Source organism: Lottia gigantea (assembly GCF_000327385.1).
Source record: "Lottia gigantea unplaced genomic scaffold LOTGIsca_20, whole genome shotgun sequence".
NCBI lineage: Eukaryota > Metazoa > Mollusca > Gastropoda > Lottiidae > Lottia > Lottia gigantea.
This window is the reverse complement of record NW_008708401.1, coordinates 845,262-866,371: the sequence shown is the minus strand read 5'-3', so window position 1 is coordinate 866,371 and position 21,110 is coordinate 845,262. Positions and strand designations below refer to the sequence as shown.

Here is a 21,110-nt window from a genome sequence, read left to right as displayed (position 1 = left end):
AGAAAAAAGAGTAAGAGATACTATTAGAGCAAGGAGATCATCATTAGAAATCCATTTATCATGAAGCTTGTAAAAGATCTTTACCAATGATCATTAACACCCAATCATTAGAATTAAAGACATTTGTTTCACTTCACCATTAATCCTTGTCGATGGTTCTCTAAGTTGAAAGATGGCTGTAGTAATCAATGAACGGCCGTGTGGGCGTGCCTTTTACGTCATTCTACGAGACTTTACCAGAATTCAGACGAACTTCAAAATATTGAATTAACATGAAATATGAAAAGAGTCATTTAGACAATGGAACCAGATCCATTGGCTTACGTCGCATTTTTGATCAAGTTGAGTTCAGATTGATTGTTCAAAGAGGTATTTTAGAGTAATTTTGATTGAATTTTATTGTCCATGAAAATCAACCATGGTTAATTTATTTTTGTACACTGGCATAACAATTTATGATGAATGAATGAATGAATGTATTCGTATGTAAGTAGATGAGGGGAAATAACTATAGTCTGGTTTGCTATCTACGATGGAGGAAGATGATATGCTTATCACTCTATCAGCGTCAGTTAGTCTGAAAAGAAACAATAGCATCAGGAATCAAGGTTGTTTCATTGCTATGGCATAACTCCTTCTGAGTCAGCCTATGAACTTTCAGCACCTCCTTATAAGGATTCCAGTTTTATAAGAACATCAAGCGCTTTTTCACAGATGCCTACTTTTCCTCTCCGCAATTCATGAGAAATTAAAATATTGTTTTAATTAGAACAGTTTGTATAATTGAACTGCTCAAGAAATTGATATCCATGGATGTATCATTCCAGGTCGGGGGTTCGGATGGGTTGCTACTGCTAGCAGATTTGAAATTCATAGACATATGCCGTTAACTTGCTAAAAACTGAACATAGCAATCGGGTATGTTGTAATTAGTCATTGAGTTATAAAGACTTTCTATATATATACCTTTACAAATAGTCCAAAACGAATGAATTGTTTAGCTTCAGAGCGAGTAAGGGTGAAAGGGAAATAACTTAGATCAAAATTTATATCTTGACTGGCCTATCATTCTATATATTCAGGCATTGATCAGAGTCAACCTTTTTGACATACTATCGTTTCTTATCAGCGATATACCACTCATATCGTCAATGCTGGGAATAATGCAAATAGCACTCTTTCAGTTTTTTTTTAAGAAAAATTCGACAGAATGGTCTGAAAATTGTTAACTTTATAATGTCGCTGACAATTTTTAATTTTCAAGGGAAGTAATTTGACTCAAATTCTCTTTTAAAAGAAATTAATAGTAGTCTGTTTGGTAAAATACATATTTGAATTATCTCCCACGACACCGTCATCCTATAGCAATGATCACTTCCAGTGATTGGACATGTGTAAGGAGTAGTGAGATATTCAATTGGCCAAAAAGGATGCAGTGACTTGATTACTATGAATACGAACTTTGGACAATTCCAGATAGCATTATAGCTACTTCAGACGCTTCTTCCGTTCTGTCTGCACTTAAAGTGATTGTAAAGAGGTTTTCTAAAAAAAATTATGTGTATCGAGGACACTGGTAGCATCAATTTGCACCATTCTAATTTTCAATCGAACGTCTGTTTTAGTGGAAATGTAGGATCCAGAGACGTCTGATTGTAATTTAGAATGGTGAAATTTGATGCTATCAGTGTCCTCGATACACAAAATTTGGTTACAATCCCACTAGAACTTACAGGCTCAGTAGTACAATAGATCCTGTAATTCGAACTTTACAATCCCTGAAGGCCGTTATGCCAATTTTAGTCAATTCAGTTTTCAAATGTGTGTACTGATGACAAAGCTGCATCTCAATGTTGATTTTTATTTCTGAAAAAAGCCTTCTATAACAAGCACCGTAACGACCTTCATAGGCTCGATATGGAATCGTCAAGGTTGGGACTAATATGATTTATGTCAATAAGGCTTACATTGGAAAGCGGATTTCGTCCTCTTGAATCTCTCTAAGATGAAATATGTAAGACTATCTCACTCAGCTGTCCGCTTTCAGGCATTTTTGTTTTTACTTACAAAGGAACTTACAACAAACAACACAACTATCATCTCAAGTGTTGCTGGAAACATTGAGTCAAATGCTGCAGAATTGTGCCTGTTCCTATATGGACTCCATGGTCCAATTACTTAGACGTCAAATTGTGTTCTCTGTTTGAATCAACCACAAAGGGATTGGATTGTATGTGGATACCTTTTTAATGTAATGTGTATAAATATATAGGTCCAACGTATTAAATTTTGAAAGGGGTAGCATTTTATCCAAGTAAGACGAACTACCCCAACCCTACAGGCAACTTTAAGTCCATCATTTGTGAGATTTCGATAAACCCCAGCCCATAAACCCAACCTCAAAGACGTGCATCGTGGAGTGGGTGGCATGTTTTGGTTTGGAAGGGTTCACTCTCGTGAGCATTTGTTGACAATTTATTCAACGGAAAATGTTCTATATTTCAGTTACAAATTGTCCTGTGTACAAAAAATATTTTTGAGGGTGTATTAGCATTTTCATCATTCCTAGTCTATCGGTACGATTTCTGAGCTATTATAATATTCGCACAGAAATAATCGTAAAATTCGTTTCACCCACAAGAGTGCAAAAATAGTAGATGTCCTATTGAATAATATTGGTGTTCATTTTTCTATTTCTTCAAATTCACCTAGATCGATGGCCATTCTCGCCTCTAATAACACACTAATGTTTATCATCAACATTGAACGGAAGATTATGTACAGAAAGCCCAATATTGCGAGTGGGAATGTTTGCGTTTTGAGTTATCGTTCCTTCCTCCAAGTGTTTCAGTTCGATTTTTACTCATAATTCAATTAGAACTGTTGTATTGTGTCACAACATTTGTTAATGATATTTAAAGTGATGTTGGTCACAATACTTGTTAATGAGATTTAAAGGGAAGTTGGTCACAATACTTGTAAATGAGATTTAAAGGAGATTTAAAGGGATGTTGGTCACAACACTTGTTAATGATATTTAAATCGATGTCGTTCACAACACTTGTAAATGCAATTTAAATCGATGTTGTTCACAACACTTGTTAATGCTATTTAAATCGATTTTGTCCACAACACTTGTTAATGATATTCCAATCGATGTTGTTCACAACACTTGTTAATGTTCTTTATACCAATGTTGTCCACAACACTGTGTAAATGGGACTTGATTAACTTCACATCGCACCATACGAAAGATATAATTGTCACTGATGTAAAGAAATAGACCAGATAACCTGTGAAATCTACGTGCTGATCGAATAAGAACCAACGATCTTCTCTTCGTAACATAGAGCATAATGACGTTACTACACCTGTTAGCAAACGTATGACTCGTCAAATTATTCTATGTAAGATAGATCATCCGATTATCATACCTACGTGCACCTTCACATGAGTATTTTATTTATTATTATCACTTTTATAACCGGTCAAGGAACCACAACTTTGCGTAGGTGTCGCTCACCAGGAGACCAAAGGATCACAAGGATCTTAAGCTGGTCTTTGTTGACTTCATGTTGTCGCCACCCATTTATGTACTACGTACGCCTATGAAATCCTATGACTTTTTTCTTTGATTTTGGATTAATGACTGAGAATGAAGTATTGGCGAAATTATGTTATTAACAGATTATGAGATAATGAGATGAAATGGAAAAATGAATATAAATAACACGCGTGTGCGTAAAGCCATCTTCAACATAGCAAGGCATAACGAAGTTCGTAATACCTTGACATTGTGAAAATGAACAAAATTCGGTGTTGTCTGATGAGTCCTCGACATATGTTTTACAGTTATCGGATGTCGTTAAGAAAGTAACCTTAAGATCTTGCGAAAATCAACTCGTGCTGGCGATACCCACAGCACATTTAACAGAACCAGCAAAATTTCCTGTAAATGACTCTGAGATGGTGACACTTGTCAAATAACCTAAAGGTCCAGAGGTTCGATCCTGGAATAGGTGAAAAATTATATTCTCGAGTCCTCCAGTCAGTGATTCGGGAAGGAGGGGCTGACAAGGTAGAAGCGACCAGTCATTCGGTTGGAACAATAAACCAAGGTGTTGTATGATATCTTTCGACGGTTTAGGCTAATGCCATTGTTCAGGCAAATTTCCATCGTTGCACACTGCGGGCGTTTTCCATTCTCATTAGCTCAATCAGGTTCACAAAAGTAGGACACAAAACTCCATTTCATTATCAATTCTAAATGAATGTCGAATACACACTATTATGACTTCACAGTCAATATTTGAATAAGACCACAATTGATTCTTGTTAATAGATTTTTTCCTAAGTTATGACATTTAAAATCAGATAACCAAACAATCATAAAGTTATATAAGTGGCCATAGTAAGTTTCAATGATCATGGAACGTTTAGATAGGAAAGTTCATTGTTTTCTTAACAAAGAGATATTACTTCGTTATCGAATTTATGAACACATTACGAAATTCCACCCAGAGTAATAATACATGATGAGTAAATGTAGTATATTGTACATGTAGTGGCACAGACATAAAATTGGCGATGGTTGCAATTTGTCACAATACGAAGATCATCGATCATTTAAAAAAAACCCTTAACTATTAGCTACCTTTTTTATTGCAACAGAATGAAGTTTCTTTGTTATTTCTTTTCGAAATATTGTGCACCCGGTTATTACAGTTGCATTACTACCGCCAAATTCACTGAATGTACAAGTGTATAAATTGCGTACACTAAGGCACCACGACACATTTTTTCGCAGCAAGATTTTTCTTGAAAGTCTGTAAGTATGCAAAACTAAGACACCGTTCCTCTCAAGTTTCCTTTCGATAGTTTGTTAAATGACCCCGGTACTTAAAACAACTTCCTTCGGGCGAGTTGATCAGGAAGAGAGCTAATTTTAGAATTACTTAAACCATCATTAATTTTAATTATTTAAAAGAAGCATCAATCTGAAGCAATTATGTACTTATTTCGACCACATTTTGTCTGATGTTGAATATTGGAAATAACCCGTCTTATCCTTCTTCTTAACTCACATCTAACGATCAGTCAAAGGGTCTATCGCGAAAGTTCCGCTAGCTCTGCAACATATCACGGTAATGAATGGCAGCCATTATTTACCAGACCTATGTCCAGATGGTCGCGTACTCACTTGAATCTGGTAGTTGAAACATCAGAGGCTAGTTGTTCAAGATTATAGTGTACGCGTTTGTTAAAAAAAGAAAAACGTTGTAAGATATGGATTCAAAATGCATACACAAGTGTCTAAAGCCAGGAACTATATATTCAGGTCGCAAGTTTGCTATTACTTGACAAATAATTAAGCAATTCCGGAAGTAAAGAGCCTCGTCTATAAGACACGAAATCTACCATTCACTACCGAGAGAGATTCAGATTTACGGAAACTGTCGAGGATTGCCAAATGGCGACCTGTCCGTCTTGTCATAAATTGGTCGAATGAAGATCTAAACTATTTTTTTCATTTTGTAATTTTTTGTATGATTTTGTTAATTATAAGGAAGGTAGACCATAAATGGAAATGTTACCCTACATTAACGATAGCATTGATATGTGTCGCAATCTATTGGCCTAAATCAGACATATTTATAAATCCCATATTATTACCATGATTACAGCATTCGTCAAATAACTTCATTCTGTCTTTTTCTAAAGGATTACACCATTATCATTGGAAATCTCCGCATTGACTGAAATTGATGAAGTCTGGTTAAAGGAATTGTAAAGCGGTTTCGTAACCTTTGCATGTATGTCGGAAATAACTTTTTTTAGTTTGTGGTATACCAATTTCCCGTCTCCTCTTATGGCTAAATGGTTGAACCGCATCACCACAAGGTCATTCTGTCGGTCCTTCAAATTGGTTGTATTCTATATCGTACAATCCAATCAAATTGCGTTAGAGAGTCGGCTTTTTTATTACCGAATAGCATGACTTACTAATGCATTCTGAAACGTCCGTGAAATAAGCAGGTAGGCCATTGCAGTCAAAGTATAAGATGAAGACGTAATAGCTTGAACATTGTGAAGATTGGTTGACCCATGCGGTTGGATTTATGGTGTAGTGTCAAATATTAAAAAATCAAAACTACCTAAAAGCTAAATTCAACTCTAAAGGGATTATAATGAGAATAAATGTCTTGTAGTAAATTAAACGGATATTATTTATTTTGTTTAATAATGATGATGTTTTAATTCTGTCACAGCCTTTCCCTGAACACTAATAAACGACCAGTTTTACTTAAATTCTCTCTTCAATATTTGATCAGTTATGAAGAGTCTAGACGATTTATGGCATCGCGTATAAACTATTACAATAGGAACACATCATTCTTAATCTCCTTACCGGGCTAGTTCACTATTCATTTATGAATCTTGCTTGCTTTATATTGCCTCTTAATTGATATTTTATTGAAAGAATGGTGCCGATGAAGATCGGTAAATGGTAAAATTGATTTTGTTGAGGTTTTTATATGATATTTTAAAAATAATTCATCATACTACACCATCTTGTCTAGTCTTAACACATATTGTATTTTTACCCGCCTCTCGTGTGTTTGTATTTCTCTTTTTGTTCTAACATTTTCAGAGGAAACATTAGTTGAGAGGGCCGAGCAGAGACCGCAAAATTTTTCAGGGGGCCGGGAATGTTAACATTCCATTCTTTCACTGTGTAAATTGAAAAAAATGTTGAAAGTGAGGGGAAAGGGGGGGGAGAGTCGGTGATGCGAAAAAAAAAACACCTTAGATCTAATACCACTTACATGAACAAACGTAGGCATTCAATAACCTTTCCAAATTACTTTCTTCTATTAACACCACAATGGTTATAAACAATACTTTAACTCTGTTCCAGCGCCTTATATTGAACAGAAACTTGTTACTTTTATTCACCCTAATCAATTCGAAACAATTATCACTGCAATTGGTAACATTGAAAAAACCTATCTAGGCGTTAATTCATATATCAACTAAGTAGAAACGTGTTTCACGAAAAAGCACAAATTGTTGCGATTTTTCCCTTTTCATTTCAGTTTAATTGCTCTTTTGTTGTGTATCTTAGAATGATTCGCATCTTTACCCATATTTGAGCACGCTATTGCTGATATGTATTCAATATTGTGTTTAAAATGGTATAGTTCGTCACTTCCGGTTTGACATCGATTTGTACTTGATGATGGTGTTTAAAATCTATTCATCTCGCATTTTTCAAAGAAAAACAAAATCAGAGCGAGAATCAAACATTATTTTCATCTATATGCAATCACACTCTATCGACCTGTAAAATTAATAGATGTTAAACTTGGGTAAATTTTAATTAACTGATGAGAAGGTAATTAATCACAAGCGGCGACATCAAAGAAAGATTAAATAATCATTTTAGCATCATTTAAGTACATCAATATCATTGAATACTTTGATGTAAGTTTATAATTCTTTGAATTGATATTGATTGTTTGTTGGCATTGGAAAATCTGGATATTTCAACATCCTTATCCTTTAAGTACTGGTACAATAAGGTTCACCTCGTGAAACTCTTCCTTTGAAATCAAAACCATGTTTGAATTGAATTAAGATTTGAGAGTTTTAGATTAATTGCATGGAGTATTGGGTATTATATAAGATACTCTCTGAGAGAAGTAATGGTCGAGGTAATGGGTAGTATAGAAGACACTCTTCTATAGAATTACTGGCCAAGGTCATTCGAAGAGAACACAAATTTTACATATCTGTTATCACTTAGAGTGATAACGTTCGAATTGAAAGTGTAATATAATTTAATTTACTGCATCTTTATTGTTATTCGGGGTTAGAGTGTATTTGATTAGAAATAAATATTCACATTTTATAAGAAATATATATTTTTTCAATTGCATGTTATTGTACAATATGCTATCTTTGATAGAATTCCAACATGCTCACAACAATTTTTCTCATTTATGTCCATTTTCTTTGGTTGCCTTTTGTTTTGGTTATTTATTTTCTGTGGTTGTCTATTTTCTTCGATTTTCTTTTGTCTATGATTGTCATTTTCTATGGTTGTCTATTTTCTATGAGCGTATTTACTGGTATGTTTTGTTTAGTCCTCTGATAGCAACGTGGCTGGAACTGACTTAATGTGCTTCTTGAATGTCACATGATTTCACAGCGTTTATTCTTTGGCATCCCTTTGTCAGTCTGCACATAACTAATATTTATATTGTTCATACATGTAACAAAAATTAATATTTTGGTCAAAATAATGATTTACTATGTGGTCACACCCGACAATCGAATATTAAATCGAGGTAAAAAAAAAAATACGAACGAAAGAACGTTGAGACCCAATTTGTTCATTAGACTGCAATAACTATATTACAAAAAATGAATATTTTGGTTAGAATAATGATCTCCTATGTTGCCACACTTGATAAACCAATATCAGACCAAGGTAAGCGTTTAACATGAGCGGAAATTGAAGCATTCCTGTATGATGTCTAACGTAGGAGACAATGCCTATAAAAATCAGGTATAACAATGAGAACCACCCCTTCTCTTTATGATAACCGTGATGTGTGAAGAATATATAGGCAGCACCTATTTCCAGCCAGGCTAGAGTTGTTATTATTTTAATAGAGGAATCTCTGTCAGTTAAATTACAGTAAGCTATCACTTTTACCTGAAAATATACAAAACTCCAAAAGGGATATTGTTGTAAATACGTGAAATAATTACGTTTTAGTCTTTTCTTTTCTATTAAAAGATTCTACCAAATTTTTTAATATGATTTCTATACGTTTTAGCCCTAAAATGAATGATATTTTTCAAAAAATATCTTGGGGGGGTAGTATCCTTTCAGACGCTCCATTAGGGGTTCTGCGCTTCTTCAGGATTGTCCCATTTTGAATCTCAAACTCGACAGTTGTCCCTCAATAAAGTCAGTCTGACTATTTGCAACCAATGTCTAGGGAGGGCGGCATCGTATGTAACACAACCAGGGAGTGATATTCCATAATATGTTCCTTTCTATATCTTGTACTGAACTTACTGAAAGTACAGTGTTACTAGATCTCTTAAATTCATTAACAAGGGTACTATAGTTGCTGAAGAAGGGGTACTGGAGATTGAACTCCCTCGCTTCAAACCTTGGATCGTTCATACTATATGTAATCTAAGCTCACGATTTCACACAGAATATATTTTAGTACGAAGCATACTAAGAGTGATTGTATAGAAAACTTACAAGTTCCTCAAACCTGTCTGTAGACACTGGATATAACTTAGTCACGCCAAAAACTAGGAATGTACAACTTGTTAACAGTCTGATTACCTTACTTATGTCATCTGAAAAACAGTAGAATTCAACCTAAAACCAGAGGTTTCTAAAGATGTGGGTTAGGCAATAGGAGCTTGGTTTTGATTTAAAGGCAAACTAAGGAAAGAAAGAAAACAACCTCCATTTTTTTACAAGGATAGCAACTTGGGTTCACGAACATTTACCAGCTGATCTTTACTTCCTGTTAAGTAGGTAGAACAATTATATATTTTGACAATTTCGAAATTATAAAGCACGTATGAAGGGACAACGCATCTATTTAAACAACCGGAAATGACGTTGGAAAATGGACGGTCTTGACCCACATATTGCATTATACTATTGTTTGGTTTTCAAAATGAGTTATTCTTACCATGGTGAAAAATTTACAGCTGTAGTTAATTGAAAGTTTAATTGTTAAAATGGAGTGTTGAGTGTCCCAAACTGTTAAAAATATCACAACTTGTTTAAAACTGTAATTCCGACCCTATCAACGGTGGTTGAAATCTTTCATAAGCTCGAAGACGAGTTGATTGTCACCCATTTCATTGACGCAGAAGTGGGCTTTACAACATTTAGTCCAAAACGGCTGAGAAAATCATGCATAAATCATTATACATATATATTGCTATGTTTAAACCAAGTATAAATATATACACAACCTAGTTCCTGTACTTACCACCCATTGTAGGCAAAATGCTTTTGTAGATCCTCTTCAATTTAATCTGTCATAAAAGCAAGCCTCTAGAATTTGATTTAACCACTGGTACAAATTAAGAAAACTGTTTTAGTTTCCTAACCCTAGTTTCCTCTGTGAAATAAGGTTCGCCAATAGTTCATGGAATGTTTATCACAAGAACACAATAAACTGTTCAGTAATTAGTTAGTACATGTTTTATCAGTGTGGTTGTATATATAAAGATGTTAGATACTATATAGATACTTGACCTTTGACCTAATATATACCGGTGAAGTTTACTTAAGTTCAGAAAGGTGATTGTAGGCTATATAAGATGTATGACCCTATCTCAAAGTTAAGATTGCAGAATGGATAGCGATAAAATTGCATCTCTACAATCAATTACAACTATTTTATTAAGAATAATTTCACAATTCACAAACAGTTGTTTTCATAACTTCATGAAACACCGAAAATCAGAATTTCAGAGACGTTTTTACCTGTTATTGAAATATGGGCTCTGTTTAAGGCGTCATACAGGATATGCTTTCTATTCTAGACATCCAATACCACTTTTCACTATGAAATACCACCGGTAATTCATTGATGATTGATATACTTCCTCATGTGTAAATTACCTTTGCTGCTACCAATGTTTTGCCAAATGTTATTTTGGATTTCTGGTTTCGTTTTGTGGTTCATTATTGCTTTATAGTTTATGTGAGTAATTTAAATCATAAAACGTAAAACATTATCCTACATGTGTTAATGAACGGCCCTTAAAGACTCTTGAATTCGTTCACCATGATGTAATTATTTTTGAAGAGGTCATTTTTTAACCATTCGAGTTGAACAATTAGTTGCAGAAATCGTTTGACCTAATTAATATGTTTTATATTATCGAGTGTGTGATCAGACAGTCACTTCTCAGAGAAATTCAAAAGAGATTTTATAACCTTTGTTCGTGTATTGGGAGTACATGATGATTTTACTTGCGCCATCTCGATTTCCGATTTTACGATGTCTGTGGTTTCTATTTTTACACATACAGTCGATCAGATAATGCTGTGGCTATCACAATGTAAGCTTACAATACACTAGCTTTCAAAGACTTCAAAAACTTCGAATCAAAACTTTACACTGAACGTATGCTCTTCTTTATGGACTTGTATTTCCCTATTTCATGGCCGGGTGGTTGTATAGTGGTTGTATAATGGTTGGCCTACATGATAGGTAGAGGAGGCGGACAAACCGATGTTGGACCTTGCACCGTGCAAGCAAGTGGTTAAAGCAGTGTTTCGGTTTATAGTTTGTCATGTAGTCTCGCTGTCCATGCAACGAAACGAGGGATTACACAACAATTGGTTAATTGGTAGCGGCATTTGTTCTCCCAGATATATAGTTTGTAGTTGTGCCCCTACTTTATTTATGAGAAATATAAAAATTGGTGTCAGAATGCACCAAATCAGTTTAATTTTTTCTTTGGGGAACCTCTTCAGACTCTCCATGGCAGTCTTGTGCCTATGGCTCTTCCGCATTTGGAATCTCAGTCTCAACGGTTGTCCCTCCATTCAGTATGTATGTCCCCATCGTGACCAAACCACACCCCATATCGCCATACTTCCTCGAGTAAGACAATGTCAAAACCCGCATTAGTGAAACGATGGTCTGTCTCTATTTGTACCTTAGTTCCCGCTACCACTAGAGTTAAACAGTTACTGCTTGTTTTTTGACAATTTCCAATTTATAAAGAACTTTTGAAGGGCCAGAATATCTAGATATGACACAGAATAAACACACCCAAAGTTCTCTTTATTGTCTCAACAATAAACATAAACAATCTTTAATATCATCATAAAATAACAATTTATATTGTAATATATTATTAGGATTTCATTTGGATATATTATGACAATATTTAACAAAGAGCAATCGGAATAGATTTCAGAGACTGGAAGCTTGACCTATGATTGTCGCCGGGTTTGGATACTGCTCTCATGAGACGGTCATCTTCATTTTTCAGTCGAAAGAATACATTATTTTATGATAGTCACGTATGAAAGCAAAGCGAAGATATATGAACAGCTTTCGGTGACGCAGACATTACACATTAGCCAGTCAAAATGCTCGTATCTCCTCAAATATCTTAGATTATTATTTAATGAGCATTTTGATTGGCAGTACATTTCAAATCGGTGATACGTCACGCTTTTGGCGCTTTTCTTACTCTTATAATACGAATGTTACACATACAATACATTAATAAAATGGTTGTGCGATTTACAAGAGATACATCTTGAATATATCTGAACTTCCGATTTTAATTCTAAATAATTGTATTAAATTGGTGGTTATAGTGGGATTTGAAAGTATCCCCTCTAGCTATAGAATGCCCATTTTAATATACTTTTTTCAAATTCTTTGTTAATCTCAGATCAGACAACCCATGGAGGGACAAAAACAGAAGTGCTTCAAATAGTAATAGCAAACTGTGGCACAACTTTGCTTTTTACATGTACATGTAAATACAATGAATAATCAAGAATATGACACACAAAAAAAACGCTTATTCAATGCGTCTTCAGAAGCACAATTACACAACAAATTTCTTTTTACGTGGAGGCCGAAATCTCCTAAATTGACTTGTGTGCGTTTATCTGGAAGATATTTAATCGGTATCTGCAAATACCTAATGCGTTTCATGTTGTCGGACAGCAAATGAAAACAATATTATATCTTCCATTTTTCACATCCCTGAATTTTTGTTGTTTTATTTACGCTGGTGCCAGTGTCGTGTTGTAGCCGAACAGAAAGTAAAAAGGTTAAAGACGAGAATAAAAAGAAACACCTTGAAGCACATCCTGATAAGTTAGAAAATTAATCATCCACCATGTGTATCTGGTTAGTTAGTATATATCACCATCCGTATCTGTGTATCAGACGACAATACGAATCTTTATACACAGTTGTCGTTTGGTTCAGTATTTTAGCCTGAAGAACTGTTTCTGACTGAAGAGTTAGTTGTTTATGCTATGACTTTGTACGTCTGTTAAAATGATAATTCAGACTACTCATGAGTGAACTTGGCCTTTAGGCATCGTCTTTCTTAATACCAGCCTGTAAAATAGAGATAATGAGCATAATTAATGTCATTGTACTTAAAACACAGTCGCTATAATATTCAATGGGTACTGACCCTTGCTTTTAAAGGAATAAAGTCGCGTGAGTCTTGGCGGAAAATGAGGACAAAAGATAAGATCTTACTCATATCAAAGAGATTATTTTCTTTAAAATGAGTCAAGCGCAGTCCCTCATGAACCACAATGTTATTTACACTGGCACAATCGTTGAAACAGAACTGAAGATATTTTTGTTATATTTTCAGAGAGCAAGAGGGAGCCCATCATATCTGTCCCCATTTACTCAGTGACTTTGTGGTGGTTGTGCAACGACAAACAATCGCTACCTCACTGTTTACTCCCAACACTATTCTAGCAATCTATATTTTTATGTTGCACGGTAACGACTCGTATATTCGTTTAATTTCACTATTTTATTACAACCAGATCAATTCCGTGATGCCATTAGACCTTTTTTTCACTATCAGAAAATGGAAAAAATTCTTAACTAAAATCTGTCTTCGCATTTCCTCCAGCAGTTTACATCTTAAATACAGTGTTTTTTTTTTATAAAAAAAGAAAACTTTTGAAGAGTTTGTGGAGTCACGTGGTCAGTTATAAAACCATTAATGAAGTAAACATGAGAAATGTGTCTGAAATCGTTCAATAAGATTTTGATGTGATTAACGCATTTCAGCGGAACATTATGAAGACCAAAACAAGATCTGTTGAGAACTCATTCAGGAAAATGAACGTCATTAAAACGTTCTGATTGCACTCTTACTGTCATGGTTCTGTCACCATTTACATGAATAACATGTGCCATCACGTAATACACTTTCTCATAACTACCGCTTCAACTTTTAATTACCATGTATTTGATGAGATCTTAAAGATATGGGCGGTATCTTCATCAAAATTCCTAGTCGGGTTGACGTGCATTTAAAAAGTTATGACATTGATATGGGGCTGAATGCGACCTAACCTACACACTTTATACGGAAATATATGACCATTTAGTCGGAATTTTGACAGTTTAGTTTCGACATTATAATTTGAGAGATATTGGTGCCATCTGTGTCAAAATTATATTTGGAGTCTCGTGCTATTATGAATTGGTCATGAGACTGCAATACACTTGACGAAGAAGAGAAAAAGGGTCATTCAGTCCAAAATTTAACGTCTCAAAGCATACTTCTGATGACAATTTGCCCCATTCATTGCAAAATACCGCCAATGTATTGTAGCGTCTATCATGCTTTTAAAAATGAATGACCTATATGTCAAGGTAAATAATTTTGTCTCGCATTTTAAGCACCCGACTCCAGCCAAATCGGAACATTTATCGATTTAAAAATTTGGAAACTACCACATCCAAGTAAGCAAAATTTGAAGCTGCGAAATTTCAAATATTGCGTCTGCCACTTTCTTGAAAATTTTGTGGTCTCTCTTGTCAGATGCAATAAATCTGCTTCTTGCATTACGGCAGATTTGTTTAGACAGACATCAATTGATTTGGTTTTTCATGGCAAGTGTTGCTTACGAAAAGCCTGATGGTACATGTAGTTTGGGTCCACTATTATACAATTTTTGCTCCCGAATTTGCTTTGGACGAGATTTTAGGTTTACGGAATTATTTTGCTTGTACGAATATTTATTTCACAATGTAAGCCAAACCATCTAGATAAACCCATGATCTTAATAATAAACCACTCTTTTATTGACGATCATCTTTTTTGGGATGAAAAAGTAGAACAATTTAGTGCTTTATAGATTTAAATGTCAATGGATTTATTCTATTTAGTATTTCTGTGAAAATAGACCAGCTGTTCAGTTTTAGTTTTTGTTCAATCATTTAATAATTTACACATCAAATGATCTGTGAATGTGAAAGCCCGGTGCACACTGGTTAATCCTTACCGCTGAACGGCGTAGAATTTCACGACAGCGTCAAATTATCTGGAAGTGTAGTCATTTCTAGCCACTTTTTACAGTTGCCGTCTTAAATAGCTATTAAGAGTCTGAAGTAGAAGCAGATATATCGGGCTAGCCCTTGTACTACGATTCATATAATTCAAAAATACACCACTCTAAACGGTTCCTTATCATCTATCAAATGTAGACCGCAACATCTGTCTCTATTCCAGCCTCTGATAGCTATTTGAACAGATGTCAGCTAGTGACGAGACAGAAAAATAGGCCCTGTTAAATGTGGACATTCCGCATCTCCACAGGTGCGGGGGTTTTAAACCTATTTAGATATCTGCAATACCAAGATATATTTGGAAAGATAAATATTTTAGTAGTTCAGTCATACTATCATTTTCTCCCTACACCATCAATGTCACGTCTTAACAAAACTGATATCACATCGACCAGTTAAAACTGCGTGCGCAGCCAAAAGGTCGAAGGTCACATACTCACGTGATACTAACAAAACGAATGTTACGGTAATGGTCAACACTTATTTAGAGTCATTGTAAAGGTAATTCAATATTATGTTAGAAAAAACGCGTCTTTGGATGTGTGGAAAATCTTCATGACTCTACTCCAGCCGACTACTGTCAAAAAATCCATCAGAGGCTGAAATAGAGGCAGATGTTCGGACTAGATCAAATGGTATAGTAAAATAACCGTTAAGTTTACGGCCCTCAAAACAGAAAAAAAATTAGCCTTACCGTATTTTTCACTGATCGTTTTCCTATTCCAGCTCCTAAAAATGAGTATTTATCGATGCTTTGACGTTTTCCCAATTGTCCTCTATACCCAAAAATATCCATTTGTCTTTTACCGAGCTGCCCTGTAAATCCAAGCTGGTCAAGTCCACGTTTTCCTAATTGTCCGGCGAAACCATAGTGATCTAATCCTCTTTTGCCTAATTGTCCAGCAAAACCAAATTGGTCAAATCCTCGTTTGCCTAACTGTCCAGCAAAACCGTATTGGTCCAATCCTCGTTTACCTAATTGTCCAGCAAAACCATAGTGGTCCAAACCTCGTTTGCCTAACTGTCCAGCAAAACCATATTGATCAAGTCCTCGTTTTCCCAATTGGCCGGTAAAGCCATATTGGTCCAAACCTCGTTTGCCTAACTGTCCAGCAAAACCATATTGATCAAGTCCTCGTTTTCCCAATTGGCCGGTAAAGCCATATTGGTCCAATCCTCGTTTTCCCAATTGACCGGTAAAGCCATATTGGTCCAATCCTCGTTTTCCCAATTGACCGGTAAAGCCATATTGGTCCAATCCTCGCTTTCCCAATTGACCGGTAAAGCCATATTGGTCTAATCCTCGTTTTCCCAATTGACCGGTAAAGCCATATTGGTCCAATCCTCGTTTTCCCAATTGGCCAGTAAATCCGTATTGATCAAGTCCTCGTTTTCCTAATTGACCTGCAAAACCGAAAGAATCCATATCCCGTTTGCCTAGCTGTCCAGTGAATCCGAATTTGTCCAATCCACGTTTCCCCACACCTCCTGCAAATCCAAATTTATCCATGCCACGCTTTGCAAAATCGTCTTGAGTTAAAGCACTATTATCTTGTGAGTCACTGGGCACATTTGGATCTCCAACAATTGATGACACAAAACATAACACGGATGTTAGCACTAAAACCAGCTCATGTTTTCGGGCAGCCATTGTTACTTTCTTACCTGAAAATATAGAAAAGACAGATTGTGTAATACACGTGTAATATGTGACAAAATGGCTTGCTGAGGTTTTGATATTAATTCACGTAATCTTCAGAGTAACTAGTAATTAGTATAATTACAAAACAAGAAAGATGGTACTGTTCACTCTTTGTGAATTATAGGTCTATCACTACAGTAGTATTTTGTGGTCCCAAAATCAAATTATGGCAATGTTTAGATACCATATAACATCGTAGGCGATTAAAGCCGATTACAAAACGTTAACAGCTTCAAAAGTTTCCGTAGAGGGCCGTGTCCCCCTCCCCTTCTTTTATGCAGGGGTAAACACAATATAACGTAGAGTATAGTGCTCTTTGATTTAATGTAGGATAAAATATTTTTTCTTTAATTTTGTAACAATGTTTTAAATTCATCTGAGAAAGTCAATAGGATTAATGATAAACAAAGTTAAAATCCAAGTTCAAATGTTCAAAATGCAGATGTTGCTTTTTGAAATGTCCACCTCATGGTATATTTTATTCAGATTAATGCCTTTGCGTGTGGTCATATAAAAATTCCCTTCTTATACCACTCGCTTTTATTTAAAGCTTTGATCAACTTTCTCAGATGAATATATGATATATCAATAAGAAACTAAGATGAGGAGAGAGTAAGGTCGCTGTTTGAGGACGTATAATGTATATTGTATTTGTATACAGTACAGTATTGTCGGTGTGTGTTCATTTAAATGGTGCTGGGAAATAGAATAGAATCATAGTCCCTGACAATGATGACTTAACCTGTATGTAGGTGCTGTAACTGTAACTGGTTATAATTTTGCCGAAAGGTATACATTTTTGTTGATATAAAGTATCATGTTTTCGGATTTTATTCAATTCATATCAAAGCACCATTAAAAACCTCGTTAGTATGAATACTTTTTTATGAACGAATTTAGTTAAAGGGTAATATATGAGATGATTGTTTATTCGACACCATCAAATCTCTTTCAATTCTGGTAAAGATACTCATATAGTGGTACAACTTCCGTTCAAGAAATCCCACTACAAAGCCGAACGGAAATTAATGCCCGCCTAAAGACATGCTGAGTAGTTTCGTTACGTAAATGAAGCGAACTCGGAACAGTTACCTACATGATAAGAAACGATTTCCTATAGAACGAAGTGTGAGAATATTGGTTCGTGTCAGTGTGCCATTATAAAAGACACTAGACTTACTTACCAGTGGCGTGAGTCCACCTCCTTCCCCCTCCCTCTCCTATGATAATTCTGTGACCCCTTTTCTATGCATTATATTTCTGTGACTGTAACTTGCATTATATTTTCAAACCACATTAAAAAGCATCAAGGTTGAGAGAACAAATCTGGACGAAGAGTTCGACCTTGAAGTGATATTGAATTAAATATTGTTATAATACTTTGTCTAACTTCAGAAATTAGAAACCGTAGCATTGCTTTTGAAAAACTAGATTTATAGCGTAACGAAATTTAAAAAATTCTAAACCCGTTTTTAATTATTTATAAATTAACATTCGTCTCATACCTTCACAGTGGCGGCGCCAGCATTCCGAGACTGGGGGTATAATAGGAGGCGGACTGACTCAATGGACCGGTGGGGGAGGGTGGTAAAGGTTGTCGAAGTTAAATTCAAAAAGCGCACATCTGTAGAGGAGTCACAGTCGGAAAATGTTTGAAAAATTGGATGTTTTGGAGAATTCTTACACTTAAGAATAAGGCAAAACGGATAAAAATAACTTTTTTTATATTTGTTAAGTAGGTGTACGTTAGAGGGTGCAAACCATTTGTCTAAAGTGGGGAAGCGGCACTCACACTGGCGCCGCCACTGTGCCTTCGATACTTGTTTCAGATGTTATTACATTTCTGGATATGCCCTCTATAAGAGGTTCTGATGACAAAAGTGTAATCAAATTATTAGGTTTCACTTCCTACAATGTTATGTTAACTTATAAAAGGTGCATTGACAAAGCCCCGAAGCTTTAATACACTGTTAAAAACCAGCGGAATCGAACAAAGTCGAGAAATTAACATCAATCTCAAGAGTGTGTTGATTCATTCTCTCGGTAATGTAAACAGCATTATGTTGGCTTTATAAGTTAATGGTTTTAGTTTTGTCGATTGACTGCGAGTTATAAAGATTAGAGATATAATGATAGATCTGAGTTCTGGCCAGTCTTCTAATTTCAATCTGACCGGAATCCCACAGAAATAGAGTAAATGAACCCGTTCACATTATAATTAGACCGTCTTTACCATATTTTTTATCTCATAATTCAGTGGTTAAGTGTAGTTTAAGAGCAATGCCAACATTATGATTTGGTCCAGACTATCATGCTTTGGGCTGATACTGTGTTATTAAGTGATTATAGCAGAAAACGGAAAGTTCACGAAATTACTACCAAGGTTAAACTTAGTAATAGCATCGTCATGAAACGCCCACCTTCGACGTTCACGGGTTCAGAGGAAAGTTTGTTTTAAACTGCAATAATATGAGTATCAGTTGTATGTTTAAGTTGTAAGGATATACCTAACAGATGGTTGATCGGTAGATGACAAATTTTCGTAGCAGATAACAGCTTGTGATGAGAGCCTTTTACCCATTACTGCGATGGCGATTCAAATTTTCAATTAACAACTTCCATTGTAACTATGAATGCTCTTCTAGTTCTGTTCTTGCAGATTAAAAATGATTTAAAAAGGTTTATTAAAATTATGTTTTAGTTTCTGACAAAGTCATGCTCAAGGTAATGTGCTGGCAGGATTCAATTTAGGTGGTATCGCATCGTAGTTTGCTACTCAAAATGACCCCTTTTGCGATCCAACATTTTCTGTGATTAGCCAAAATATAAATATGTACACGACGATCTGCGAATCAAATTAAATTGTATATATTTCTGCCAAAACTGGAATTTTAGGCAACGCTATAATCTTAAGTTAAAAACGTCATTTGCAAGATTATTCTGAAGTTAACAACTGGGACATTTTAAATTACTACGAATTCCTATGAATTGAGAATCAAAATTTAACTGGATTGGCCACAACTACAACTAAACAGATGGAATTTTCAAATTCTTCCTTAAAATGTATGACTAATTATAGATTGGAAAGAATTTATAATCTTCCGTTATTTTTATTCCACTTCTATAGAATTCTTTCAGCCTACACAAACTGTGTGCACGTTCTCATCATTCTTGATGTTTCAGTCATGTAAATAAATTTTAGAATTTTAACGACGCCAAGAAAATTGGATTATAAAACTCCCTATTTCTTCCACTTCAACACCGCCTTAGAAGATTTAATAGTAATATGTAACAGTTGATTTGATAAAGTCACACTGGTAAATTAATTTTCAACTGATAATGCAACAACTTGAGTATTTTTTCCTAAACATTTTGCTGTTAGCTTGAATCCTGTCACCAAATGATTTTGATGCTATCGCATAGAGTCTTTGATATTCAACATAAAAAGTTTAAACTGAGAAGAAAATTTCGTTTAGAGAGTTATCTTCTGATCTAATTTTTAAATGTTTCGTAGATTTGGTGTCAAATAACTTTCAATTGCATGACACTATCGTCTTAGAAACAAACACACAATTTTTGACAAGAAAATTTTATCTTGTTTTTGTTTTTCGGTAAATGATGGATTTGAAAAACACATCGACAGCAGCTAAAATAATTCTTGGTTAATGTATTATGTGAAAAAAATGTAAATTGTAGAAACGTTGTTTATTAACATGAATGGAGTTTTACGTCCAACTTTTCTTCATCCGAACGACAAGACGCTTTTTTCACGTCAGCCCTTCTTACAATAAAACTCAAGAGATAGATATATATTTAAACCATAAACTTGCGTTACGTTATCGAAAATCAGTAAGATCTGTACGAGTAGCCCAAGAAAGCCATGAGTTCCGTTATCAAAATACTTTGATAAATCTGGAAACAGCTGGTCTGTAAAATTGATTTTTGTTTTTTTTTTTTGTTCAAACTGTTCAAACCTTTCATATCAATAATCCACAGATTGATTACAGCATCAAAACGATTATTTACAGACCATTTCAACACAGCAATTTTTCTAAGATAAATGTTTTTTTAAATAGTAATAATTGAATCTAATGAAATGTTAAAAACGATCATTGAAGTTTCTTCATGTGAGGATTTTCATATTGATAATTTTAGGTTTTGTTTCGCTGCTTGCTGTGATAAGGAACGTGTGGCTGTCCAAACCGATTTATCAAAGCTCATAGTAAAAACCGATATACACATCAGCGGCTGGAGGTCTGAAGGCCAAC

General features: G+C 34.9%; 2 protein-coding genes across 2 annotated transcripts; both read right to left on the bottom strand.

The window, feature by feature from the left end:
- Positions 1 to 7,911: 7,911 nt before the first annotated feature.
- Positions 7,912 to 10,240, bottom strand: LOTGIDRAFT_231500 (hypothetical protein). Its single transcript, XM_009053650.1, has 3 exons — positions 10,038 to 10,240; positions 9,287 to 9,387; positions 7,912 to 8,722 (listed from the first exon to the last, which is right to left on the bottom strand). The coding sequence occupies exons 1-3, from the start codon at positions 10,042 to 10,044 to the stop codon at positions 8,441 to 8,443; spliced, it is 390 nt and encodes a 129-aa protein (XP_009051898.1). The 5' UTR covers positions 10,045 to 10,240; the 3' UTR covers positions 7,912 to 8,440.
- A 2,887-nt stretch (positions 10,241 to 13,127) lies between these two features.
- On the bottom strand, positions 13,128 to 16,791 carry LOTGIDRAFT_159314 (hypothetical protein; the record flags this gene model as incomplete). Its single annotated transcript, XM_009053649.1, has 2 exons — positions 13,128 to 13,154; positions 15,835 to 16,791. 2 exons carry the CDS (start codon positions 16,789 to 16,791, stop codon positions 13,128 to 13,130), a joined length of 984 nt encoding a protein of 327 aa, XP_009051897.1.
- Between the last annotated feature and the right edge of the window lie 4,319 nt (positions 16,792 to 21,110).

Excerpts from the sequence above, each read along its gene's own strand:
- LOTGIDRAFT_231500 (XM_009053650.1), bottom strand. Across the intron at positions 8,723-9,286 it reads CAGACAGGTTTGAGGAACTT|GTAAAAGTGATAGCTTACTG; the intron begins GTAAGTTTTCTA and ends GTATATTTTCAG.